Source organism: Vicugna pacos, chromosome 15 (assembly GCF_048564905.1).
Source record: "Vicugna pacos chromosome 15, VicPac4, whole genome shotgun sequence".
Taxonomy (NCBI): domain Eukaryota; kingdom Metazoa; phylum Chordata; class Mammalia; order Artiodactyla; family Camelidae; genus Vicugna; species Vicugna pacos.
Window position 1 is genome coordinate 35,377,973 of NC_133001.1, and position 27,857 is coordinate 35,405,829.

General features: G+C 40.6%; 2 protein-coding genes and 1 non-coding gene across 6 annotated transcripts in view; 2 read left to right on the forward strand and 1 right to left on the reverse strand.

The window, feature by feature from the left end:
* The window catches only part of CEBPZOS (CEBPZ opposite strand), a 50,090-nt gene extending 48,241 nt beyond the window's left edge, over positions 1-1,849 (reverse strand). The window contains exons 1-2 of one of the 2 annotated variants that reach the window (XM_031684982.2): positions 1,620-1,742; positions 912-1,130 (exon numbers count right to left, since the gene is read on the reverse strand). Coding sequence is in view for 1 of the 2 variants with exons in the window: in XM_072937922.1 (XP_072794023.1) it covers positions 1,085-1,130; positions 1,620-1,849 (276 nt within the window). In the remaining variant the exon portion in view is untranslated. Of the gene's footprint in view, positions 1-911; positions 1,131-1,619 lie in introns of those variants that run through there. The other variant, XM_072937922.1, reaches the window with a different exon arrangement.
* The window catches only part of EIF2AK2 (eukaryotic translation initiation factor 2 alpha kinase 2), a 37,492-nt gene continuing 11,468 nt past the window's right edge, over positions 1,834-27,857 (forward strand). The window contains exons 1-13 of one of the 3 annotated variants that reach the window (XM_072937915.1): positions 1,837-1,973; positions 8,150-8,201; positions 8,429-8,563; positions 8,931-9,051; positions 10,628-10,767; positions 12,563-12,686; positions 13,201-13,280; positions 13,449-13,530; positions 18,115-18,149; positions 19,227-19,292; positions 20,906-21,028; positions 23,942-24,058; positions 25,164-25,344. In XM_072937915.1, coding sequence (XP_072794016.1) covers positions 8,445-8,563; positions 8,931-9,051; positions 10,628-10,767; positions 12,563-12,686; positions 13,201-13,280; positions 13,449-13,530; positions 18,115-18,149; positions 19,227-19,292; positions 20,906-21,028; positions 23,942-24,058; positions 25,164-25,344 — 1,188 coding nt within the window. In that variant the 5' untranslated portion in view covers positions 1,837-1,973; positions 8,150-8,201; positions 8,429-8,444. Of the gene's footprint in view, positions 1,974-8,149; positions 8,202-8,428; positions 8,564-8,930; positions 9,052-10,627; positions 10,768-12,562; positions 12,687-13,200; positions 13,281-13,448; positions 13,531-18,114; positions 18,150-19,226; positions 19,293-20,905; positions 21,029-23,941; positions 24,059-25,163; positions 25,345-27,857 lie in introns of all 3 variants that reach the window. The other 2 variants (XM_072937916.1, XM_006215563.4) reach the window with 2 other exon arrangements.
* Positions 13,830-13,902, forward strand: TRNAD-AUC (transfer RNA aspartic acid (anticodon AUC)). The gene has a single exon. It is a non-coding gene; the product is annotated as a tRNA-Asp (tRNA).

The following is a 27,857-nucleotide window of genomic DNA, read 5'->3' on the forward strand; positions in this document are numbered from 1 at the left end:
AGCATCCGACTCTAGTTCTGAGAGTGAAGAGATGAAGTAGGCATGGGGCATTTGGAAAATCAGCACCTCTTTGCAAGGTGACTACTCCAGACCCTTCAAGCTTGGCTATAGCAGCCTTATCTAACAACAGTAGAAGGACTGTGGAAACTCAGCAGAATTTGGGAGGGCAGTGGATTCATTCAAACCCACCCAAATTCCCAGAGCCTCATTCTTTCCCAGTCCATGGCCTCAGTGTTCATAGATGAGACCTGGTGAGCATGCAAATTAAAGTTGTATAGTAATTTTGCTACCTGCAGCACTGGACTTTGTATCTGATTTTTGCCATGTCAACCCCGAGGCTACATGAAGTCAGAGGTTCATCTGGGGCAGCCGTAAAAGCTTGAGTCCTGACCATGCTTGACCTTGTCATTTTCTTTAAGCTGTCTTGGGCAATTCAGGGCTTTCAAAAAGTCAGAAAACTTCTCATTGCTACTGCCACTGATGCTGAAAAAAACCACCTCACACCCACGAAGCTGGTAGATTCCTGCAAACAGCCACCATAGTTGGAGCTTTGTGACCTCAAAGGGCCACAGAAAGATGGCTCTGCCTCCTATCTGCCTTCCAAACCTTCTGTCAGTGCTTCACTCTAGGGAACTTAAATCAAGGAAAACATATACAGTGTTTGGTCATGGATACCCTGCAGTTGAGGGGGGGGGGTGTAGAAGAGAAGTGGGAAAGGACGCCTAGAGCCAATGGCCAATATGTAATGTATACCTTAAGTCCATCTTGGCACCTCCCTTCCTCACCCTAGCTAGGATGTTGAGGTGCAGACTCCTGGCTCTACCTCTAGTTACCCTGCTTACTAGCTGTTACTTAACTTCTCTGTGCCTCAGTTTTCTCATCTGTTAAATGGGCATAGTCATGGCACCTACCTTGCGGCATTGCTGTAAGTCCTCAGCACACCTCAGTCACTGTGTCAAGGCACCAGGATTACTCTGGTAGTGTGTCATACTCCACTAGGTGAGTAGGATTTCTTATAAATCCAGGACTACTGGCAAGGGCTTTACTCGTAAACTCCAGATTCCACAGGGAGCAGGTGGCCCTCCTAACTACTGGACTGGCTGGAACTTGGTACAGCGGCTGGCAAGTATCTGTTGAATGAATGGATGGATGGGTGGAAACAGATTGAAGTGAAATTACGTCCCCAGGCCTCTTCAGCCTTAGACTGGTACAAATGAGGGGGGGAGGGGTGCTTTGGTGGTTATGGGCAATCGAATCCTGGCTTTGCCCTAGGAGAGTTAATTTACTCAGCTTCTTCTACTGTAAAATGGAGCCGATGATATCCACCTCCCCAACCCCATCCTAAACGTTTGCGTTGCAGAGGAAATGCAAGCATTGACCGCAGGGCCCGGTTCCGCGAGCGCCCGCCACGCCGCGGGCCTCAGAGACCTCCATGTAGTCCCCACCTGCCCCAGACAGTGGCCGATAACAGCCCCAGAAGCCAGAGTGGCGCCGCACGGTCCCTGCCGCGCCCCGCCGCGCAGCAGCCGCCCGCGAGTGCCCAGCCCGCCCCCGCAGCGCTTCCCGCGCCGCCGCCGTGTGGAAGCGCGATTTCCCGCGAACCCGGAGCCTGTGCGGACCTGTGAGGGCGCGTGCGGGAGGGGCCCGGGTGGTCAGGCAGGAAGGCGGAGTCCGCCGGGAAACGAAACCGAGAGCGAGCCGCCCGGGCTGGTCGGGCTTCCGCCGACAGCAGCGCGGCTGGTGAGCGACGAGGGGCCTCCAGCCGGCAGCCAGCGCGGCGCGCCCCAGCCTCGTCCGCAGCCCGGGACTGGACGCCGGAAAGAGGTCCCTGACGGCTGCGCAGCCGCATCCCGAGCGCTGTCCGAGGCCCGCAGCCGAGATGCGGGGCCTTTCCCGGATCTAGAAAAAGGATCCTGCAGCGCGGTGAGAACTAAAAGCCATTTTCTTCCCGCGAAGAATTTTTAACCGAGCAGGTAATGACTGGCCCAGGCCCAAGTTAGGAGAGGAGTGGGGCGGGTAGTAGTGGAAAACGGAAAATGGCTTGACAGATGGGAAATACGGAGGCCTGAATTGCCCAAAAAATTGGCTAAATAACCCCCGGCCAATTTAAATTCTATTTCCTAGACAGTTGGCGGTTGTTTTCCAATTGCTCGTCGCTAAACCCCCGCCCAACTCTGTCCCCCACCCCCACCTCTTCCCAACACCGCAGCAGCACGAGGGATCCTGTAAGTCAGAACAGGACACTCCTCTATCCAGATCTCCCCACCTCATCAGAACCCTTCATGCAAGGCCCCTGCTCCTTACATTTTGACCACCCAGGCCTCTTTGCTGTTCTTGGGGCACAGTCAAGCACTGTTATTGCCTCTGGGCCTTTGCACTGCCTGTTTCTTCTTGGAAAGCTCTTTTCCTGGGTACTTGCATGGGCCAATCCCTGCTTTACCCTGCACTTCGTCTGATGTCACTTTGTCAGAGCAGCCTTCCCTGAATAACCTGCATGTAAAAGAAACCTCACCCTTCCCTCACTGTCCCCTGTTTTAGTTTTCAACATAATACTTATCCTGTGACATTTTTCACTGGTTTGTTCGTATTCCTCCACTAGTTAAGTTAACAAGAGTAGGGTTTTGTTCCCTAGTGTAAACTAGTATATAATAGGTATTCATTAAATCTTTGTTTAATGAGTGGTAATTCATACATTCTCTTGAATCCATTTCGGAATAATAAGACTTTCTATTGTCTGCCATTTCTTTACTACTAAAACACCTTGCTGAATGGAAGCTAAAAGATACACTCTCTGCTGGCATTTAGGAACTTAGAATCTTGGGCAGATTGGGTTCTTGTGTTTGCTTGTTTGAACCTGAGGACCCATAACACTGGATCTGTAGTTTATTTATTTAATTCATCAGATGCTAGTTGAATGCATGTTGTATGCCAAGCATTGTGCAGGCCCTGGAGGGGGCTAGGCTCACAAGGGCTCACAGTCTGCCCTAAGGAAATCAAGGCACAGCCAAAGTCACTTCTGGGCATGAGTAAGCTGGCTACATAATGTTTGTTAGTGATTATGATGGAGATTTCTTTTAGGAAAATGGTAACATAGTACTAAAATAAAATTTATTCAAAACAGTTGAAAAGAAACCTGCTATTTCTTTTTTCCATACTTGAAAGTGCTTTTTCAAACATGCCAGTTTAGCACCTTGTAAGTTGACACATATATTTCACTTAAATTCAAACTGGCTTGTCATTCTGAAGATCAGCAGTTACTTGGTTTTAAAAGTGCTGAAGATTTAGGGCATTTGATAGAATTTCAGGTTAAATAATCGCTAAGGACTCTTCTGTAACTGCTGTTCTGAGATCTATTACCTCCTCCAATTGGATGTATCGTCTCATGGTTGAGACTAAACTAAATGACACTTTGGTTCCTGAAAAAAATCGTACAGCTGCAGATCTTTATCTGAAACCCTTGGGCCAGGTATGTTCTGGGACTCAGAGATTTTTGGATTTTAGAAAGGCCAGACAGCATAAATCCTGTGTAGTAAGTAATGCTCTCAGTGGGGTTTGGGGCCAGCACTCCATTATAAAATGTGTTTCTGCAATAAAATGTGTAAGTAGACAACAGAATATGATTAAGACTCTACATAGCTCCTGTCAGTTCAGATCTAGGTCGGGGCTACACACCGACCAAAAACAGAACAAAAGAAAACAAAGTAAACCTCAGTTTTCAGTGCTTTTTGGATTTTGGAATTGTAGACCAGAAGTACCATTCATTGAGGGCCAGTGGTGTGAGAGACCCTGCTGGATGCTTTTTGTCCAATTTACTTCTTACAGCAACCTGTGAATCAGGTGTTTTCATTCCTGTTTTTGGATCACAAATCAAAGTTTCAGAGAGATGCTTAGCTCACTATGTGGCCCTGAAGCCTAGCTCCCTTCATACACTAAGTGGTGATGTGAGGGCGGCACCTTTCTCAGGTCTGAGCCCTTCTAGCCCCCTGCTTCCAGGCACCAGCATCGCTCATCCAAACCACTGCGGCAGCCTCCACTTGGTCTCCCAACTTCTACTCATGCTCCACTTGTCTTTTCTACACCCGCCGCCCATACTCTGTTCTTTACATCCCATCGGAGCAATTATTACAAACATAAGACCAATCATATCACCCCTCTACTAAGAACCCTCCAATAGCTTCCCATTGCAAGTAGAATAACACCCACAGTCCTGACCATGGCCTTCAAGGTCTGTGTGCTATGGCACCTGCCCACCTCTCTGACTCATTTCCCACTGTTTGCCCTCATTTACTGTGCAGCAGCCTTCTTGGCCTTTCTGTTATCCCCCCAGAAGCCACGCTGGGACCTGCCTGAGGGTTTCCTCTGCCTCAGATGTTCTTCCCCCATATCTCATTACAGGCTAGATTTAAATATTGCTTAAGAAGTGTTTCCTGTGCACTGTATCTAAAATCACCTCCCTCATGTCTCTGCCCCCACCTGCTAACACCCCTTCTATCTCATACCCCTATTTCATTTCATCGTAGTATTTCCAGCCATCTGGTCATCATATTATGCCCTCCTGTTATTGGTTTCTGGACTTGGTCATTTTCTTTTTTTCTTCAGTGAAATGGGGGTATGGACTTGATTTGTCTTGTTCACATCTGTACACCCAGTGGCAGAGCAGTGTCTGACACTTGCTAAGCATTTATTGCCTAAATGAAGAAAGGATGCATGGGAAACAGATGACAAAAAAGGAGAGGCGAGGAGTATTAAGTGGAGTAAGTGGAGAACTCAATTTTAATAAATCATTCTCTCATTTCCCTGTATACCATTCAAGTGAGTGTCAGTGATACAAAGATGAGTAAGACATAGAGCTGGCTCCCCAAAGAGCTTACTGATCAGTTTAAAAAGCAGTTGGGACTATGATGGGAGTTGGACCAGGTGGGTTGCAGGCCCATAGAGGGGTACTAGCTGCTCCCTCAGCATCAAAGAAGGATATATCGATCTTCACACATGAGTGGGAATTTCTGGGTAGACAGGGTGAGGATGTGGAGAAACTGGAACCCTTGTGCATTGCTGGTAGAAATAGAGTGGTGCAGCCACTGTGGAAAATAATCTGGCAATTCCCCAAAAAGTTAAACATAGAATTACCATATGATTCAGCAATCACCGTTATTCACAATAGCCAAAATGGTGAAATAACCCAAGTGTTCATCAACAGATGAATGGATTAACAAAATACGGCATATCCACACAGAGGAATATTATTCAGCCTTAAAAAGGGAAGGAAATTCTGACACGTGCTACAACACAGAGGAACACATTGAAGACACTGGGCAAAGTGAAATAACCAGACACAAAAGGACAAATATTGTATGATTCCACTTATATGAGGTACCTAGAATAGGCAGATTCAAGAAATAGAAACTAGAATGGTGGTAACCAGGGGCTGAGGGGGGAAGGGAAATGGGAAGTTATTGTTTAAAGGATACAGATTTTCTGTTTGGGGAGATGAGAAGAATTTTGGAGATGGATGGTGATGATGACCTTACAACATTTTGTGAAAATGCTATTGCCTATAAATTGTACAGTTAAAAAAAGGGTAAATTTTATGTTACATGCAAATGTATACTGCCTTGAATTGCACACTTAAAAATGGTAAAAAGGATCAATTTCATGCTATGTATATTTTACAACAATAAAAAAATTTTTTTAAATCATGATGAGTGGTGAGGATATAGCTCAAGTGGTAGAGTGCATGCTTAGCAAGCACTAGGTCCTGGGTTCAATCCCCAGTACCTCCACTGAAAAATAAATACATATATACTTACATACATATGTTCATACATAAATAAAGATAGCTAACATTTCCATCACTCCCCAAGAGGTAGGGAGATTTTTCATAGTATACATTTTGCACTTTTTGAATTTTAAACCACATGAATGTTACATAATGATTAGAAACAATTTTTACTAGTTGAATTATTTGATGTTTAGACTGCTTATAGAAAGCTATATATGCACAGCTTTGATTAACTAAAAATTAATTTAAAAGATTCCCCTGTTACATAAGAAATAAAAGAACAAATTGTGCAATAAATAAATAATCACTTCCTCCCTGCACTAAATAAATAAATAAATTAATAAACAATTAAAAATTTTTTTAAATTAAAAAAAGATAAACAACAAGTTTATACTGTATAGCACAGGGAACCATATTCAATATATTGCAGTAACTTACAGTTAAAGAATACAAAAACAAATATATGTATGTTCCTGTATGACTGAAGTATTGTGCTGTATACCAGAAATTGACACAACATTGTAAACTGACTATACTTCAATTAAAAACAAATCATGATGGCTGCAACGTAGAGAAGGAATTGCAGTGGCTGTGAGGAGCTGGTTCTGAGGTTCTTGCAGCAGTCCAGGAGTGAGATGGTGATGGCTTGAACCAGGGTGGTGTCTACAGACATTGTTGAGAAGTGGAAGGATTTGGGGGGATGGGACTTAGGTATAGATCAGAAGGTAGGGAAAGGACATGTCAAGGATGCCTCCCAGACTCATGGCTTTCAGACATGGTGGACAGTGGAGTCATTTTCTGAGAAAGAAAACTCCAAACCAGCTTGAGGGAAGATTATAAATGCAATTTTGGATCTTTTGAGTTTGAAAGTCATTCAAGATGTCCAAGTGGAGAGATTCAATAGAGAGATCTGAAACTCAGAGAGAGATTCATAAATGACATATGAACTTTAGAGTTAATGACAAATAGATGATTGTTGAAATCATGGCCATGAGAGAAATCACCTTGAAGAGAAAGTATAGAATGAAGAGAATAGAGTCTTTGGACCAAGCTTTGGGGAAATCCAGCATTTAAAGGCTGTGAAGATTAAAGAGTGTTAGAAAGAAAGTGTGGCCATGAAAGAAGGAAAATCAAAAGAGCTTTCTAATAAGAAATGAGAGGTCAACAAGGTCGGCTTTCTGTCTCTATAGATTTACCTATTCTGGATATTTCACATAAATGGAATCATACAGTATGTGATCTTTTATGTTTGACTTCTTTCATTTAGCGTATTTTTGACATTTAGCTATATTGTAGCGTGTTTCAATACTTGCTTCTTTTAAGGCTGAATAAGATTCCATGTGTGCATATGTAATGTTTTGTTTATCCTTCATCAGTTGGTAAGTATTTGATTTGTTTCCACTTTTGGGCTGCTGTGAATAGGGCTGCTGTGAACACTCCTGTATAAGTATTTGAAAACCTGTTTTTCAGTTCTTTGGGTATACACCTAGGAGTGAACTTGCCGGATCATATGGTAATTCTAAATTTAACTTTTTGAAGAACAAAATTCTTTTCCATAGAGGCTGCTCTGCATCGCTTTACATTTCCGTCAGCACTGTGTGAGGTTTCCAATCTCTGTATCCTCACTAGCACATTTACTTTCTGTATTATTACTGTTACCAGCCTAGTGGGTGTGTAGTGTTATCTAGTTGTGGTTTTGATTTGCATTTCTCTAATGACTAATGATATTGAACATCTTTTTCATGCGGTTGTTGGCCATTTGTATGTCTTCTTTGGAGAAATGCCTGTTCAAGTCCTTTGCCTACTCTTTCACTGGGTTGACTCTTTGTTGTTGAGTTGTGAAAGTTCTTTATATACTCTGGATACTAGACCTTTATCAGATATGTTATTTATAAATATCCCTTTCTGTAGATTATCTTTTCATTTTCTTCATAGGGTCCTTTGATATACAAACATTTTTAGTTTTGATGAGGTCCCATTTATCAGTTTTCTTTTGTTGCTTATGCTTTTACTGTCATAGTTAAGATTTCATTGCCAAATCTAAGGTTGTGAAGGTTCACCCTTACGTTTTCTTTTAAATTTTTATAGCTTTGGCTCTTATATTTAGATTCTATATTCTTTAGATTTTGTTTATAATTTAAATCATTGCTACTATCTCAGTCCAGTGGGAACCATAAACTGGGGCCATAATTTGCCTGCCAGCTAAATTGTCCTAAAAGTGACTTCTGCAAATTTCAAAGGGGGGGATTGGGAGATTTCATAGGAGAATCCATACAGCTAAATCCTTCATGATTTCATAAACTCCACTTCATATATATATTCTCAACCTCTTTTTTCTGAACATAAAGAATTCTAATTCTACTCCTGCAGGGGAAGCAGAAAGCAAAGTTAAAGAGAAAGACCGCCTGCATTTTTTGGCCAGGTGAGTTTTGAAAGTAGAAAATTTTGGAGAAATTACATTGATTGTGTTGTCCATGAGAGAGAAAGAAAGATTTTATAAGAAAGTTTTCTCTGGATTTATGAGGGGCTGAGATGGTTCATATGAAGTAGGGTCATCTTACCCTGTTTAGTCTCTTAAACTGAATTGGGAAAATTAGGTTAAATATGTTCTGAGTGTATCACCTCTTTCAAACATCCTTTTTATTATAGTTTACTGGAGGAAGAAATGGCCAGTGGACGTTCACCGTGTTTCTACATAGAAGAACTTAATAGATACCAACAAAGGAACAATGCAGTACTTAGGTATTGTGAACTGTCTAGGACAGGACCTCCACATAACTCAAGGTAAATTGCTATTTAAAAAAAAAAAAGGTATATCCCTAGAAAATATAAACTGGGAGAATGGCAACTCTGGCACAATTCTGAAGTCAATTATTTACCCTGAGAACAGAGTTGCTAGAGAGTACTCTGAGAGTCCTCTTGACGTAAAGTGGTAATTTCAGAGGACTCCAGAGGAAAAAGAGGGCATAAGCCTTTCCATGCTTCAAGGTGATATGTTACTTTGCTGCTTGGGGATGACTGCTTAAATTCTAAATGGAACATAGGCTAAACTTTTCAAAGGGAGTCATAGGAGGCAGTGGTGATTGTAACACTTGTTGTTCGATCATGCACGAGTTTTATAATATTTTGTGAACATTTTCTTTGTAATCAGGTTTACATATCAAGTTATAATAGATGAAAAGAAATTTCCAGAAGCTGAAGGTAGATCAAAGAAGGAAGCCAAAAATGCTGCAGCCAGATTAGCTTTTGAAATAATTAACAAAGAACACAAGGTGAGTAATTGCCTTTTTGTTTTTCCTGGTGAAAGGGAACTCACAAATATATTTTGTATTTTTCTCTCTGAGAAAATACTCACATACAGAACTGAAGCCATTTACAAGTTGTCTTGCTTTCGGACGTTTAGTTCAGTGTTTTTTGCTGGCTCCTGAATGAGAGGTACATGTGGAAAAGAGTGGGCAAAAGTGGACAATAGCTTTAGAGTGTCAATAGCATTGATGTACCCTAAGGAAACAGTGAGAAATGAACTAACATGTTCTGGCAGGAGCCCCTCCACCTAACTGAGGGAATGCAGTGGAAAAGGACAGAAATGGAAGTGACTGTGGGGAGAATGATGTATATGGAGGGAAGATATGAATATATCCCTGAAGATGAGACTAACTAGTACAGAAAAAGCTATCTGAAGAGATTTCGGTAGAAATATTTCTGAAATAAAGAAAGACCTGGCTGCAGATTTTTAAAACCCAGGAACTCAACAGATACAGAAAAATACAGAACCACCAAGAGCAATTTTGTCCCTTTTGAAAGCACCGAGTTCTAAGGATGAAGAAAGAATTTTACAGGTATCTGGACAGAAGAAATGATATAAAAATGTAAAAATGAAAAAACTATCATGCTGTCCATAGCAACATTAAAAACCAGAGTGAGAGTGAGCAGCAGCTGTAAAATGAGACAAGAAGTCATTTTACATGTGGAATAAAAGAGGATCATTCTCAGATTTTGAAAAGTTTGGAAAACTTTGGTATTCAAGATACTTTCCTAAAAAAATTAAAATTAAAAAATAATTTTAAAAAATCAAAAAATTTTTGAAAGATACTTTCCTAAAAAATCTTACTTGAAGATGTCACCCTCCTGATCAAAACTGAGAGAAAATAAATCAGGCAGAAATCACAAACTCATAAATTGTGAATGAGCCAGAAAAGCAAGTCAAGAAGTTAGAAAAAGAACAACAGACTACCTCCTCCTCCCCCAAAGCAGAAATAAGACAATGGTAACAATGAGGAGAGAGATTGATGTGAAAAAAAACAACAACAAAGAAATAATAAAGAAAATCAGCAAAAGCAAAAGTTAGTTCTTTGACAAGGTTAATAAAGTAGAAAAACTTTGGACAAGATTTTGTTGGATTAAGAATTTTAAAGGGGGCAGATAACAGTGGGGGGAATATGCTATTATGGTCATGTTTCCCATTAAGTTGTGATCCAGAATAAAGCTTTACTTCAGTATTTGATACCTTGTTCTTTGAGATTTACATTGGGTACAGCAAACTAGAAAGTGTTACAGAATTCCATCTGGATAAACAAGAACATTGACTCTTCTTTTTCCTTATGAAACTGTAAGAGGAAAAAAGGTGATTTCTTTTCTATTGGTAAAATTTATCTTTGTGATTTTTTTCTGGCAGAGAAAGGTATATACTTACACTTTTATTAAGATACTATAGTCAGAAAATCTGTAAAATCTAAGTTGTCTTTCAAATTATTCATTTAGTAATTTCATTAGACAAAAAAAGAGAGAGTTAAATCCTGGTTGTCATCTGTAATAAACAAAACGTTATTTTCATTTTTTTCTTTGTAGACAATTAATCCTTCATCAACGAATCGTTCAGAAGGACCGCCCATCGAGAATTACATAGGCCGTGTTAATACAATTGCCCAGAAGAATAACCTATCTGTAAATTATGAAGAATGTGAGTCGAGGGAAGATGGGCCCGAAAGGTGAGATGTCGTGCTTTTCCTTCTGCTTCATTCTATCTAAGCAACGGAGCAGGCTTATTTTGATGTCTCATTTTCTAGAAAATATTTGTCCTTTTTGGTACATTCTACAAGGAAGGTTTTATTTATTGCTTATAAGCAATTGGACATCTTTGTCATTAAAACATTAAAATGCTTAATTGCTGAAGACTTGGGGCCCACATCCCATAACTGATCAAATCTAGGGAACCCTTTATTTCTGAGGTATATCTGGGTGGTTAGGTCCTCAGGAAACCTAAGAGAGGGTGGGATGCCCCTGCTCCAGGGCTGTGAAGGTCGTCCCATCCCTGAGGTCCCAGCAGCAGTGGCCGTGTGCAAACATATCTACCAGATGTGTGGAATAACAGTCTTTCCACTCTTGTCAGAGTAGAGAGCTGTTTGACCAGGTGTTTGCCCTTCAGATTTGATTAACCCTCTAGACAAGTACCATGTACTAGAAGGAATGGGTTTCGCCCTGGGCTGTGAAGAGACCAGGATGTGAGGGATGTGATGAGGGGGACAGGTGAGAGCGTCAGTCAGAGACACTGAGGACACCACTGGTGAGCTAAGACTTTGGAAGTGAGGATGATGAATGGATTGGAACTGGGAAAAGCAGAAAGTAAATAAGCATGAGGGAGATTGTTTCTCAGCTGCAACCAACCAGTTAAATGAGGGAGAAGGGGGAAAAAAGTCTAAATAGCAAATAGTTCAAACAACCACTTCAGGATATGGGCCTCTGAATTGACTCAGCTATTGACATTTTACTTTTCACCCTGACGGCTTTTAGGCCAGAACCAGAAAGAGAAGAATGTGATAGGATTCATTGGAGCGAAGTAGTCAAAAGTGAATTCTGTGAGTCAATCTCAGTAAATTAAGAGGTTATTTTATTTTCCCATAGCTCACCTGTCTGGTTCCTTTGAATTAAGGGCATTAACATTTGATTGTTAAAAGAGAGAAGTCTACTTAGGGCATGCCTGAGAAAAATGGGAGCTCTAGAAATAATCCAGTCACTCAGAACAGCTCCCTAATTTTCCTTTCAGAGCCTAGCGGGGAAGACTCACCCTGGAGCCTACCGCTATAGCAAATAATACTGCAGTAATTCTGTAGCACCACGTGGTAACACCATGATATATATTGCCATATCTGTTGCCACCTTTAATGTAGTTCTTAAATAATTGTTCTAGGTTCCTTGCCTAACCACAAATATCCTTACAGCTCTCATTAGAAGGGGGTCAACTTCAGCATGGGGCTTTTGTGGGGATTTTCTTAGGTTTTTGTGCACATGAGCAGGAGGCAGAAAATGCTAATGTTAGAGCTGAAGTTGGAGATGCTTTGCCCATCCCCTGTGAAACACAAAACACTGTAACATTGTTTCTCCTGCATAAGCTCCACTTCCTCTACTGGCTTTTTCTTCCCAGTTGAACATCTCTGAAAAATTCACTGGATCTCTCTTTTATTTCTCTACCTCCATATCTTTTGACTTTGGGGGAATTTAAAAAAATCACCACTTGGTACCTTAATGCCATATCTTTCAGTGACGCAACAAAGAGTTAGAAGTTACCTAGAAAATGTAAGCTGAGACGTCAGCCAATCCTGGTTATTCTGGCAAACTGGTTGGCCATCTCATTGGAGATTTAAATGAAAGAAGATATGAGCTATGAATCTACCTATTAAATTAGTGTTATGTTTAGGCCTTTGTCACTGTGTGGTTTTTTTCCAACTCTTAAGTTAGAGTTAGTTTTTTGGTATTTGGGTTTATACTCTTTATGATTTCTCCTAGATTTCATTATAAATGCAAAATTGGACAAAACGAATATGGTATTGGTGTAGGTTCCACTAAACAGGATGCAAAACAATTGGCTGCTAAACTGGCTTATGATCAGATACAATCAGAAGGCCTAATGGTACGTACTGCCTTTGGATTTAATTTTTATATTTTAAAATTCTCTCTGAAGTTGATTTGTGGTTAGACACTGTTTGAATGATGCCAAGACAGCCAATCACAGATTCCTCCATTCTGTGTCCCACCAATGAGCTATGAACCACGGGGCCATGAGGCCCCGGAGGGATCACAGTTCTGTTGACAACTCAAGGTTGTTTTTTAGTTAGTTTGTTTATTTTTGGTTTTCTAGGGGGAGAGGTAATTAGGTTTATTTATTTTTATTTTTTAACAGGGGTACAAGAGATTGAACCCAGGACCTCATGCATGCTAAGTATGCACTCTACCACTGAGCTATATTCTACCCCTAGGGTTGTTTTTTTTTTTTAAATCCAGATCAAACATTCCATTAAAAAATGTATTAATCTCGTAATTGTTTATGGCTGTGAATTTGGTAAATGTGGGGAAAATAGATGGTATTTAGTTCAGAGAGACTTAGCTGCTATGGAGAAGTAACTGAGTTGCACTTAATCTTTCAGAAAGCTGATTCGCCATCCTCCGGTTCTTTCCATACTCTGCCTGGTGATACCAAAAGCAGCTCTTCGGCAACAAGCACATCGTAAGTGTGGACAAATAACTGTGTTCTTTTACAAATTCAAATTGTGGCCTGAAAGTAAAAATTTTTGTGAAAACGTTTAATGTTAATGGAGAATTTAGATAAAGCAATTACTGATCAACCAAAACCAGGCAGAATTCATAAACTAATAGTTGTCTCCTTTTCTTCTAGACCTTCAGAATCAACATCTGAAGATGGATCTGAAAGAAACGATGACAGTGACAGAGTAAACCGTTCTTTCCTATCTCCATTGGTATAGTATTAGTCTCTAAGCTTCCTAGTTAATCTTATCTTCCTATGTGTTTCCTCATTTAAAAATGACTGCCAGTACCCAATCATAATTTTTCTATTTTTTTCTCATGTATTCTTACTAAACCATAATATTTGGCTACCTTTTCACTATCTGCTTTCTTTATTAACTCCTATTCCTCAAATGCAAAATTTTTCTGCTCTTCTCTCCCATCTTTCTCTCCCTGCTCACCTTTGTATTTTCGTATATTCCTATGATCTGGCTTCTGCCCTTTTATCAATTGGACAGTACTTGGGGGAGGGGGAGTGTATAGCTCAGTGGTAGAGTGCCTGCTTATCATGCATAAGGTTCTGGGTTCAATCCCCAGTACCTCCATTAAAAAATAAATAAATAAAAACCTAATTATCCCCAAAACAAAAACAAAACAAAACAAAAAAATTGGAGAGTACTTGAAAGGTTCATTAACGGAATTCTGCTTCTGTTTAAAAAAAAAGAGAACTAAACTTAAAAACTAAACTTAAAAATCAGATAATTTTTGTGGTGATGATTAGTGTTACCAAAGTATCTTATTTATAAAGAACTACAAACAAATCAATAAGACAGAGACAAGCAACTCAATAGAAACATGTCCAAAAGATCTGAACAGGCCATTCAGAGAAGAGATACCCAAAAGGAAAACAAATACATGAAAAGATGTTTTACTTCATAGTAATCAGGAAAATGCAAACCAAAACAACAGTTAGATATCATTTTAAACCCATCTGATTGGCAGAATTTGAGTCTGACAGTGCTAAGTGTTGGCACAGGTATGTTCCAGTAATAACTATTATATGCTGCTGGTGGATGTATAAATTGATACACCCCTTTTAGAGGACAATTTGGCAATGTGGCAATATGTATTAGAGTTGAGGGTGTGCTGGCCGTACCATTAAGCAGTTTCATTCCTTGGTATGTCTTCTAGAGAAAGACATGTATGTGTACACAGAGAAAACATGTGTAACTGTTCTTCGCAACATGTTTTTAATAGGAAGAGGTTGGAAAAAATATTGTCAATTAACAGAATGTCTAAATTAATCATAAAAAGACATAAAATCATAAAAGTTTGGAGAGGGGAGCAAGAAAATATAGATTTTTTTTTCTCTTTTATGATTTTGATGTCTTTTTTTTTTTTTACATCTTCATGTTTATTCTCTCGCAAATCATTGTAGTTATCACATTTCCAGTTATGGTTTTTCTCATTTCTGTAGCTTCCTGCTTCATTTCTATTTAGAGTAGACCTTTCAATATTTCTTTTAGGATAGGTTTAATATTGCTGAATTCTTTAGTTTTTGCTTGTCTGTGAAATTCTTTATCTCTCCTTCTGCTCTAAAGGATAGTCTTGCTGGATAGAGTATCCTAGGTTGCAGGACTTTTTTTTTCTCATTCAGCACTTTGAATATATCTTGCCAATCCCTTTTGGCCTGCAGTGTTTGTGTAGAGAAATCAGCTGAAAGCCTTCTGGGGGTTCTCTTATAACTAACTCTTTGTTTTTCTCTTGCTGCCTTTAGAATCATTTCTTTATCTTTAACTTTAGTCATCTTAATTATAATACGTCTTGGTGGAGGTCTGTTTAGATTCTTCTTGTTTGGGACCCTCTGTGCTTCCTGTACTTGGATATCTGTTTCCTTCTTTATGTTTGGAAAGTTTTCAGTCATGATTTCTTCAAATACCTTTTCAATCCCCTTTTCTCTTTCTTCTCCTTCTGGAACCCCTATTATGCATAGATTGGCACGCTTCATATTATCCCATAGATCCCTTGTATTGCTTTCATTGGTTTTTGCTTGCTTTTCTGCCTGCTATTCTGATTAGGTGACTTCTGTTATTCTGTCTTCTAACTCACTATTTGTTCCTCTGCATTATCTGGTCTGCTTTTGACTGCCTTTAGCTTGGCTCTTATCTCAGCCATTGAGCTTTCTGTTTTTAACTGGCTCCTCTTTATAGTTCTGCTTCCTTTTTACAAAATTCTCTGTCTCTATTCGTAATCTTATTTCCTTCAGTGCTTTTATCACCCCTTTTTTGAAGTCATGATCTAGTAGACCGTCGAAATCTGTCTCATTGTTCATTCTTTCAGGGGATTTCACTTGTTCTTTTAATTGGGAGTGGTTCCTCTGCTTCTTCATTTACTTTTATTTCTCTGGCTCTATGGATTTAGAGTATCAGTTATCTACTGTGGTCTTGAAGGGCTGTTTTTTGTTTGTTTGTTTCTATTTAAGGTAGGAGCATTCCTGTGTAGACTGTATGCATCTAATAGTTTTGTTGTGATGGCTGTTCTTAGTATGGATGGTTGCCATGTCTTTCTTCCATGTGTGTTGCCTGTTATCCCTTTGATTGGGGATGTGGTTGGTGGTGTGATCAGAGCCTGCCTTGATTGTTGTTGTTGAGTGGGGCCTTCTTTTTCATTCTGTGGTTGTCATAGCCCTGACAGGGGCCGAGTCTGCTCCTCTGTTGCTGGAATAGAGGCTTCTAGACTGGTTTCTGAGCTGTGGTGTGTGGTAGTCAGGGTTGGAGTGCTTCAGCTGGGAAGGAGTTGCTGAATCTCCTCAGGCGATGTCCACTGGGAAGTGCCCTCTGTGGTGTTGTCTATCACTTGTTATGCAGGCTTAGAAAGTACTCTTTGTTGATGCTGCCTTTGTCCGCACCTTAGCTGTAGGAATGTTGGCCACCCACTCTGGTGTCCCCCAGGTTCTGGGCCCCAGGAGTCACCAGCACAAATCTGCCAGTGTCAGGCGCAAGGACCCACCATAGCGAGTGTGCAGTCACACACGTGAATCTGTGGTGAGCCACAGGGTCAGCGCAGACCCCAACCCCACCTCAGCATACAGTATAGTCCACTGGCCTATTGTAAATACATCTACTCACCCCTGCCATGTGCCAGAACTCCACTCACTGCCTGTTTGTCCCAGAGGCGAGGGTCCACAAGGGGTCCAGAGAGAGCAAATCCACCCTTTCTGCCTGGGGCTGTATCTCAGTCCTGCCTGTGAAGTTGCAGGGCCATAGGAAGTTGCAGGGCCGCTGGGTGTGGATTCAGCTTTCAGCCCCGCTGTTGCACCAAGCCCCACCTCTCTTCTCGCGAGAACACACAAACAATGGAGCCAATTGGAGAAAGCAGCTGTGGCGTGGCTGCGTTGTGCCCCTCCTCACCGTACACACCAGCAGTGGTGCCTTTTTATGGGGGTCCCAGGCTGTTCTGTTCTGCATACTCCACCAGCCAGAGCTCACACTGCCCTCCGGCCCCCTGAGGCTGCCTCTGTGCAGTGGGCCCCAGCCCTCTTCCAGGGTTCCTCACTGATCTCCAGCAGCCAGTCCCACTCGTCCCTGCCAGCTGGTGTCTAGGCCGGGGATTGCAGGGATCCTCTGTGCCAGTTCCATCTGCCAAGCAGCTGCCACTTTCTCCTCCGAGCCTCGGAAGCTCCGCTTCTGTCCCCGCTGACCTCGTGGCTGGATAGGGGGCATCCCATCGTTGAGTGTACTTTTCTTCCTTTGTCGCTCCCTCCCTGGAGAACCGATCCTGCACTGATTTTTTTTTTCTTTTTCTTTTTTTCTCTTACTGGATTTTGTGAGAATCCTCCTGTATTTTGAAGCGAGAGATACTTTGCCAGAGTTTAGTAGGTGTTCTGTGCAATTCATAGGGTTTGTAGGTGTAATTCTGGGTGTATTTATGGGAGAGGGTGAGCTGTGAGTCTCCACTCTGTCATCTTGGCACCTTTCCCACTGAAATTAATTTTTGAGAGATATATCAAAGACTCTTCTCTTTTTGGCTAAATATTAAAATTAAATTATTAATTTTCCCTAAAAGTGAAAATATTTTATACTGGATGCCTGGGCTCTTTATTAGTGAATGACTGTGATACACACCATCTTGCTGAGATTCACTGGCCAGAGGATCACCAGGGAGGCTGTGTTCTATACCTGGAGAATCAGCACTTCTGTAGCACATGCCCTACAGTTTGTCTTTTTTGTCCTTCCTGCTGAGTCTGTCTGGTTAGCTGAGAACATTGATAATAGCCAAGTACACTGAAAATCAGGGCTTGGTGAGAGCATACAGATTGATGAAGCTGTTTAAGGACAAAGGAATGTGGTCGTAGAACCATCTAGAAGTACAGGAGAAAGGGTGGCAAGAAAAAACAAGATAATTGACTTAATCACCTGAAACCACTTCCCATTTTCTTTTCTTTTTTTTTCAAATGGAAATACAAAGGATTTTATTAGGGCACACTGTCATAGACAACAATGGGTCACACAGGCAAGGGACACCTGCATGAACACCAAGGGCCAGTTGTTGGGGTGTTCTATAAAGTAGGGTCACAAGGTACCCGATTGGCTTGTGCACAAGCCTCTGATTGGTTGCAGGTGAGCTAAGAAGTTTAGAGTCCATGAAGGGCGGTGGGGTTTGACTCTAAGGTAGGCATTACCTGGGGCTATTAGTTTGTTAGGGGAAACATGCCCAGTAAAGAATGTCAGACACCTGAGAGCCGAGGAATGGGGGGTTGTTGGACTTTGGAGGACGTTGGTTGGCCCAACATTCTCCCTCATTTTCTTTTGTTTTAGAACCATTTCAGAAATAATTCCAGGAAGGTGCAAAGGTGAGTATCATGCATTTAACACGTTTGGAAATGAAATTTTATCTCAGACTTAGTGTGTTAATCTTATTACGTCTTCAGCACTTGTAGAGTATTGGACACCTTTATTTAAGTGGAATTTCAGGAGTAGAAAACATGGTTAAGGTGCATAGAAATTTTGAAATCTACAAATAATTTTAACTACGTAGAGAAATCTTTGAACAAGTACATAGTCATAAAGACCTGTGGGTGTATTGGTAGAGTAGTTGGTTGGGGCATGACGTTGGACAACAGTGACAGGGAAGTGGGCTTGGAGAGGTGTTTTCAAGAGTAGTGCATTATTTGTAGACAAGCAGATAGAGTAGAAATGAGGCACCAGTGTATTCTGAACAGTAGCTGACTTTTACAGAAAGATGATTACTGATGCAGGTGTTTGGATGGAAAAGGGAGAGGTCTGTGTGTGAGATGATTAGGCCGTCATCTGTGGTTCCAGTGGCAGGAGGAGGGAGGGGGAGACTTTGTGAGGCAGATTGTGAAGGAAAAATAGACTGACTTGAGGGAATAGACTTAACAGAACTGGGTGAAGAAGATGCACAGGAAGAAGGACTTGAAGATTGCTCCTTGTGGATGAGATGCAGGCATGCATGACGGCACTGGTGATGTTGAGGGAGTTGAAGACTGACGGCTTAGAGGGAAGATAGCAATTGGATTTGTTTCATTTTAGGTGGCATGTGGACTTCCAGTTGCAGGGGGCTTTGCACCAGCAAGGAATAAAGGACAAAGGAAACACAACCAGAGTGAGAGTTCAAGGAGATATATTTCCTGGGGTTTTGAGCCTAGGGGAAGAAAAGGAGAGGCTAGTGGCATGCTGACAATGAATGTGTTAAGGCCAAAAAAGGAACCAGGGAAGGAATGAAAAATTATTAGAGGGCAGAGAACCATAAGTGTATCGTTTTTAAAGAAAAAGGTTAGCATTTACTACCCTGTTATTCTAATAGTTGACTCAAAATACAAAAAGCCTAGTGCATGGCATAAAACCTACTCTAAACAAGTTACATTGGATTTCATTTTTGAGTTTTATGTACTTCTCTTAACTTTTAGATTCTTGGCACCTACGTTTGACTCTCCTGTGAAAAAGGAAGAAAACCAATATAGTATGGACCCCAGGTAAGAGGGGAAAACTATAAAAAAGAATTTGTTAAGGATACGTTTGCTTCTTTGACAAAAGTTTCTTAAAGGTCTGTTGAACATCAGGCAGGCAAAATTATATTTCTACCTGAACAGTTTAATTATTTTAGCACAGTCAGGCCCACAGACGATCTTGATCTCTTAGAGGAGTACAGTTTTGATGAATTCAAATGGAATGTGATAAGTATAGATCTGTGTAATACTCATGTGGATTTCTCTGACATCTATGAATGGTTTTAATATTGAAAGAAAATATTCCTATAAACCAGTGATTTTTTTTTTCAACAAAAGTACCTCTGCAGGCATCACAGTCAATCCACTTGCATCTGTTTTCCATTTTCTAGCTCCATACCAGGTATCACTTTGAAAAAGGGTTCCTCTTGTGGTAGATTACGTGTTTGGGCTTAAATATCTGAAGCAAAGGAGGCTTATTTGCAACAGAGGGACAGTGAAAATAAGCTTAAAAAAATGAAGAGTCAACAAATATTTAATAAGTACCTGATATATAACTGGCACTGTGCTGGGCGTTGGATTTATGGCAAGAACAAATAGAAACAGCTCCTGCGCTCATTGAGTTTTGTGGGGATGATAATTACATGAAAAAGTCTGTAATTATAAACTGTGGTCAGAGGTCTGAAGAAAAAGCAATGACATGGTTAGAAATGAAAACAGGACCCTTGGATTTAGAGGGAGAAGTGAGGCAAGGCCTTCTCTGGGGTCACATTTGTGGGGAGCCCTGAGGGATGAGTTAACTCAGGGTAGTGGGGAGGCCCCATGGCTCTGCTAAAGAAGGTGGGAAAGGTGATGTAAGAGTGCAGAGAGCAGAGAGAAGGCCATGTGCTGGGAGGAGTGAGCAAAGGCCATCAGACAAGCTGGACAGGGAGGCAGGGCCAAATCAGGGGGCCCCTTGTAGCCCATGGAAGGGCTTTCTGATTTTTGCTGGGTGTGAGGGTAGGCTATGGGAGGGTTTGGACAATAGACAGACTTGATCAGACTTAGTATTTATCACACTGGTTGCTGTGTGGACCATGGATTGGAGTGGAGGAAGGAGAGGAAATGGGGTGTCCAGTGAATAAGGTTCTGCAGGAGTCTGATGGAAGCCTGGACTGGTGGGAAGCTGTTGGAGATGGGGAAAGTGGGCAGATACCAGCAGATGTGTTTTGGAAGGAGAATTGGCAGGGCTTAGTGATGGAATCTGGAGCAGGAGGGAGAGGGGAAACCCAGGGAGTTACAAACTTAGGCAGGCTCAGAGCACATGCTCATTTCCCTTATCACAGCCGGTAGCCAGGGAACAGTGTGATGCCGCTTTCTAAAGTTTTATACTTGGGATAAGATTCTTCGCCATGGCTTTTGTACAACCAGGAGGTGATTAACTCTGAAGAGTGATCTGTTATGTTAGATTGGGGAGTGGGAAGAGCTATCCTTTGTGATTTAAGAGTTTCTGTGAAGCAGACCCTTCTTATGCAGAAGGGGAGAGTCCTGTTTGTAACAGTCCGTTTCGCTAGCCACATTAAAAGAAAGCAGAAGGCTGGGGTTGGGTCGGGGAGCAGCAAACACTGAACCTCAGAATAACAGTAGCATTTATTTTTAAGGTTTGTCAGCGATTTTACAGAAGTAGAACCAATTGGCTCAGGTGGATTTGGCCAAGTTTTCAAAGCAAAACACAGAATTGATAAGAAGACGTATGTTATTAAACGTGTTAAATATGATAGCGAGTAAGTAGTAAATATTTTATTATTTTAAATGGGAAGGTATGTTGAACATGCACTATTCTTTTTTATATATCTCTCTTCTTCATTAGCATATCATTTACTTTTTTCTAGTCCTCCTTAAAGATGTCATTCTGCCATCAGGAGCTTGGCATACTCTGAAATGATCTTACTTTACCATGGTTATTCAATTAAAAAAATGGATATACCATTCATTATCCTTTTGAGGCTGTCTTGATGAAAACTGTAGCCATAAAATCATTTAACTTAAGATGATCTTTGAGATTTTCTAGTCTCATCTCCTTATCTTATAGATGAGGAGCCTGAGATCCAAAGATGTGAAATGATTTATCAGAGGTAAAGCCTAGTTGGTAATGTTCGGATTGTCTGTTATTGCATAATACACCACTCCAAAATGTAGTGGCTTAAAAACACTGAGTTATTGCTATCTCCCACCGTCCTGTGGGTTGATTGTGCTCTCTGGGCCATTCTTCATGCATTTGCAGTCAGGAATCATCTGAGAGCTTGACTAGGCTGGACATCCAAGATGGCGCTCTCACATGACCAGCAGTTGATGCTGGCTGCAGGCTGCAAGTTCAGTTAGGACTATTAACTAGAGCGCCTCCATGTGGCCCCTTTATGTGGTCTAGGTGTCTCACAACCTAGTGGCTGGGTTCTAAAGACTGTCCCAGAGCAAGTCATCTCAGGGGGGGAGCAGCAAAGGCTACTTTTGACGTAGTCTTCGAAGTTCCACATTATATGGGTTAGACAAAGTCACTAAGGCCAGCTTAGATTCGAGGGGAGGGCAAATAGACTCTACGTCTTAATCTGAGGAGTGGATGTGTGTATGGGGAGAGAAGGAATTAATGACAACCATTTTTGGACACTATCTACTGTGTTAACAAGGTGGATATTCAGTATCATCCTCTGGAATACCAATCTACTGTCTTCCCACTATAACCCATTACTTCCCATGTTCATTTTATGTATTATCTGTACCCTGCCCTGCCCTCAATGTTGCCCCCTAATTACTGGATAGCAGAACTCTTCAGGAAAGGACACTTATAGGAAGGAGGCCTTAAGTCACATGTTCACTAGTTCACCAGTCTTACTTGTTGTTTTCTGGCAGTTGTTACTGTTCGTATCGTGGCCAGACTGATCCGTCAAGGACTAGAGGAGGAGGTGGAAAAGGGATATAGGCTAAGGAAAATGACTTGAGCACAGGAGAAGCAGCATGGAGTCCTAGGTGCTCGGTCTCCAGTCAGACCAGCCTGTCTTCTGTCCCGTGGGCAATGCCTTGCTGCTGAAACACCTTCATACTCAGCATCAAAAGAAGGCTTTTTCCTTCTTCATTGCTTTGCTTAACAGGAATGAAATACTGTTGTTCCTTCCATCCCGTAACACCTTTTTTTTAATGGTAATACTTAATAAAGGTACAGTATCTTGAACATTTCTAGTGGCTTCATAAATCGGTACAATACCATTAAAAATACACTTAGAGATGTTAATCTAGACCCATAAAAATGTTGATATGCTTTGACCCATGGGTTTCCTATGTGGGAAACTATTCTAAGGATATTACCCAGATTCTGGAAAAAACTCTAAGAGAAGATATAAATCACAGTGTCTTTTCTAACAGCGAAAAATTAGAACAAACAAAATGTTCATCAATAAATGATTTAAGTGCGTTTTGTTCTCTCCCCTGATCAGTGGCTATTTTGCAGTCATTAAACATGAGGATTATACACTGTGAATATTTATACATGAAATGATACGATGCTGGAAGTTATTTCAGAATAATCCAGGGGAAGATGAGGAAGTGGGTAACAGTATAAATGAAACTAGATGGCTAGGAGTTAATAACTGGTCCATCTGATGAAACAGCAGTATGGGTCCATTCTACTATTTGCTCTGCCTTTTTATTTTTTTTTTTTCAGCATAGATTTATTTCCCTTTTTTTAAAATTTTTTTAACATTTTTTATTGATTTATAATCATTTTACAATGTTGTGTCAAATTGCTCTGCCTTTTTATACTTTTGAAATCTTACATTAAAAAATTCATAGATGATGGTTATACAGATTGTGCAATAACAAGGAAAATTGTAAAGATCATGTTATGTGGAAAAAATAGGATAAAAATTATATACTATAATTACAAATATATAAAAATGTATCTGAAGAAAGCTTATAAGAAATAATCTAAAATAATAACTATTTGTGTTAGGACTGTTGATATGAGTTATTTTTAAAATTTATTTTTATAAATTTTATGTCATATAGAACTTTTCAAATTAAAAAAGAAATTATAAAATGTTTGCTTATCCTTTCTCATCCTTGAAGTCTCAGATTTATTTACTCCATTTAGCATAGAATTGTCACAGCTCTGAACTACACATCCCTGTAAAGCTCCCATGCTGTGCAGTGAAATTTCAGTTTCTCTGCATAGATTACCCTCTTTGTATAATTTTGCCACACACTGAAAATTCTGAATTAGGTTCTTCATGTTGCTTGGGTTACCCACCCTTGCTGCCCAAATGGGGTTTGCTTATGAAATTGGAAGTGGTTTTAACACAAATCCAAACAAACCACAATGGATGAGTTAGCACTGAAAAAAAAATTGCATCACTGTCAGTTCAAAGACTACTACAAATGACTTTTAAATTGTTTGATGTTTGGAATAATTTAAGCTACTGTTATTTTCTTTTATGTTGAAAGTGAGAACAGCTCTGTTTTTTCTGTGTGTTCATTTTTTCTTTTTGACTGTTTCTGGCTTCCATTCTGAAATTCAGTGTGGGAACCATGGCAACTATTTAGTAAGGGAGTGGAGGTAGCTGTCTCCTGTTGCTTGAGGTGTTTTGCTGTTGTGATCAGGGATGGATACTGATGCTTTTATGTTTCCTGTTTTTTTTTTAAACTAGGAAGGTAGAGCGTGAAGTGAAAGCTTTGGCAACACTTAATCACGTAAATATTGTTCACTACCACAGTTGTTGGGATGGCTATGATTATGATCCTGAGAAAAGCATAAATACTTCAAGGTAACTAAAAACAAATTCAAATAAATAAACTAATAAGTAATTAAATGGGAAAAATTAAGAAAAAAAATAAATAAAAAGAAATTCTCATAGCCATAATAGGATGAAGGAAACTCATTTACTATCTGTGGGCCACCAAATGAGACCATTAATTATTACATTTAATAATAACTAGAAACACCTTGCATTACTCATGTTTTTTCCTCAGGTAAGCCACTGCAAAAGGACGGAGGGATTTTAAAGACCTGGCACCTCACTTTGAAAGTCACCCAGTGTTTCCTGGGGACAGTCCTTTCCGTGCAGTCCTGAGGCCACTGTGGGCCTGTCCATTCACCATCTCCTGAGTCCTGACTCCAACCCCATCTCCACCCAGTGTAACAGCGTCAGCTTTAGGAGTACCATCAGCATATGGACTTCTTCAGCTTTCTGCAAATTCCTGGCTCCCTTTTTCTATTTTCTAGCCAACATGTGCTCAAAGAATTTAAATTAATATTGAGGCCAGCTTAGTTCAGAAAAAAAAGCAACCACCATGGTTAGCAGAATCAGTCCTCCCTGTTAGACCACATAGCAGTTTGTCGGCACTTCTCTTGGGGTTCCTATCCTTGTACTATTGTTTTAGGTTTGTTTTTCCTTTATCTCTCTCCTGTTAAACTATATATAATCCTCATGACAGCAAGGATAGTATCTAATTCATTTTCTTATCATTAGGTGCCTATTCTGTGGCTTTCACAAAATAGATACTCAGTAAAGCTATGGTCAATTAAAATGTTTTAAAATTACTGTATACAATAATGAAATTCGGTTTTCTGCAATTCCATTGTATTTATACTCCTGTTCCCATTAGCAAAGATAATCAAGGACCTTTGGCATTAAATAATGGGTAGGCTCTTACTTTATAACCTAGCTAAATGAATAAAGCTTTGGATAACTTAAGGTTTAAATAAAAAATGGTCTATTATGTTTTGATTCAAGTTTATTATCTTTAGATTTCTGTTGTGAGACGTTTTGGCATTTTTAAGAAGGTGTAATTTTTAATGTATTTTTAAGTGTATTTTTTATAAATTTATTTATATTGCTACTTCTAACATAATGTGAATTTTATACCCAGATCAAAGACTAGGTGCCTTTTCATCCAAATGGAATACTGTGATAAAGGGACATTGGAGCAATGGATTGACAGTAGAAGAGGCAAGAAACCAAACAAACGTTTGGCTTTGGAATTCTTTGAAAAAATAACAGCAGGAGTGCACTATATACATTCAAATCAGTTAATTCATAGAGACCTTAAGGTAAGTGGAAAATGTGCTTTGTTAGAAATTGATAAATATAATTTATTAATTTAGAAATCTGATTTTAGAATCAATAGTCATGAGGAAGTAACATGTCTGATCCTCTAAGGTTAGGATGTATCTACAACCTGCCCCAGATGCCAGTCTGCAGAACCACTCAGAAAATCTCCAGGGCTAAGTGAACTGTGAGATCCTGAGTGCTGTAGGAAGCAGCTCATTCACTTCTGGTCCTGTTTGTCATGCTGGCCGATAGTCACGCCCCAGTTGTAAACACTAACAGCTTTAGTACATGGAACATTTCCATGCGGATAATTATTATGGCTGACACAGCCAGTTGGCCACTCTGTCTCTGCCTCTACTGCCACTCAGGCTTGTCTGAGAGGCAGAAGGGGTGCTAGTGACTGGGGTTTTGGGAACATGTTTCTCTTAATCTTTCAGTCATTACTCTTGAGAGCAGTCATTACTGGGTCCAGAGTCTAGAATTTTTTGGCATTTGGTTAGACATCTCTGCCCCATGATGGGAAAATTGCGATAATCCAGACTTTGGAACATGGAGCATAGCTTCATATTTTCATTTTCTTCTGGTTCCCAGCTTCTTCCGTGGTCTGGAAGAGCAGTTTTCCCATTTCCTCCTCAGAATGAAAGGAGAGAGACAGAAGAGCTCTCCAGTCTGTCCTCCACGCCCCACTCCCTGTGACTTGCCTTCTCTCATTACAAACTGGCCAAGCTGAATCCTGTCACCAAACCTGTGCCCCTGTTCTTGCGTGGGACACTCTTCTGCCTGTCCCCTCTGGTCCCGAATTCTTTATGTGTCTTTCCTGATCACTCTGGATCAGCTAGGAGCACTTTGTCTGAATGGACCTTGGCTGTCTGCTTACCCTACCTTTCTAAAACAGCCAGGATTGAGAAACAAACAAAAAGTTCTTTGAGAAAAACAGGCACCCCTGTACATGGTTGTTTATTGTTCCTACGTAGGAAAAAATGGCCCTTGAGAGGTATCACATCCTTGGTCTGTCTAGGGGCTAGACGTCTTGATGCCTTCATGTTGGAGTCCACCTGGTTCCAATATCTCTTTTTAACAGTATCTGAAGGTGTTCTTTGAAGTTGGAATGATGAAAGGACTATGCTCAAAATGGCATACTTAGAATGACCGTACCTTCACTTTGAAATAATTCAAATATAGAGTTAAAGAAGAAATAAGGCACAATTATCTATTTATACAATCATTTGCAAATAAATTATCTATTTACACAATCATCTCCTCTGCTTATGCAGAGGTTTGGGTATGACCTCCCAGGTCCTCCTCAGGATGAGTTAGTGAAGTTCTAATAGGTGTGGAGGGGACACCCTTCTCCCACCGCCTGGTCGGCCAGCTCCCTCCCGTATCCCGAGTCTTCTGTGTCTGTTTGCAGATAATGTTTGCTCTATGTCTGCTGGTGCTCGGAGGTCACACTTTAATACAACTGAGCCTTTTTTTCATCTTCTACAACTTTTCTAGCTTCACTGTTACAGTTACTACTTTCTCATATCTGAGGGAAGATACAAGCAAAGCCACACACTTTATTTCATGGTGCTTTGGCAGAGAACGGTCTGCCAAATCAACCACCATTTACTGCTTTCTGTCAGAGTCTTAAGAACTAGACCAAAGATGCTGGTGAGGAATACAGAGGTTTCTGAAGTGAGGGCTTACTGTCTGAGGAAGTGCAGTCCCCCAAGGCCCAGGCTCCTTGGTCAGCCTCTGCCCGGGCATTAGCCATTATTCCTGTACTTCCTGTATAAAGTTTGCACTCTTTTTTAAGCTCTACCACCCAACATTTTGCCTAATGACACCTTAACTGATTAGACAAAATACGACATCACTGTTTTCCTTTTTCTTTTTAATGACGATAAACAAGCAAGCTAATGTTTTTACCAGACAGTCCTGTCCATCTTATATGTTTAGACAGTATTGTAAGTGCAACCTCTTGTTTCTCAGCGTCAGCTTGTAACCTTGTGTGCACTTGCAAACCAGACAGATTCCTACACTGTGACGTGAATACTGCAGAGGCACGGTTTCTCTCCACCCCACACCCCGCAACAGCTTTCCATCTATCTGTGTTACTGGCAGTTGGTTCCAGTCTAACCGTCGGTTCTGATTGAACTGCTGATTTCTCCATGGGGTGGTTCTTGCAAGCTCCTCGTTCAGCCTGCTTGGGCTTATAGTCTCTTCTCTTTTAATTACTTTTCTAGACCCTCGTAAGTGCTGTCTCCTAGAGTCTGAGTGCATGTGTGTGTATAGCTCAACATTGCATTGAATATAGCCTTTTTCGAGGATGGCAAAATATTAATTTCCTCATTAGCAACCTTCCTGTTTTCAGAGTCTTTAGAATATGGGTCAATACCTCCTACAAAGTTTCATAGTAGGATGAATTCCCCTCTTTCTGTTCTTTACTTTTTTCAATCTGCTTGAAGAATTACATAGGGAAAAATATTTCAGTCCTGGTTACTAGCTCCCAGTTAACTTGGTTTGCCTT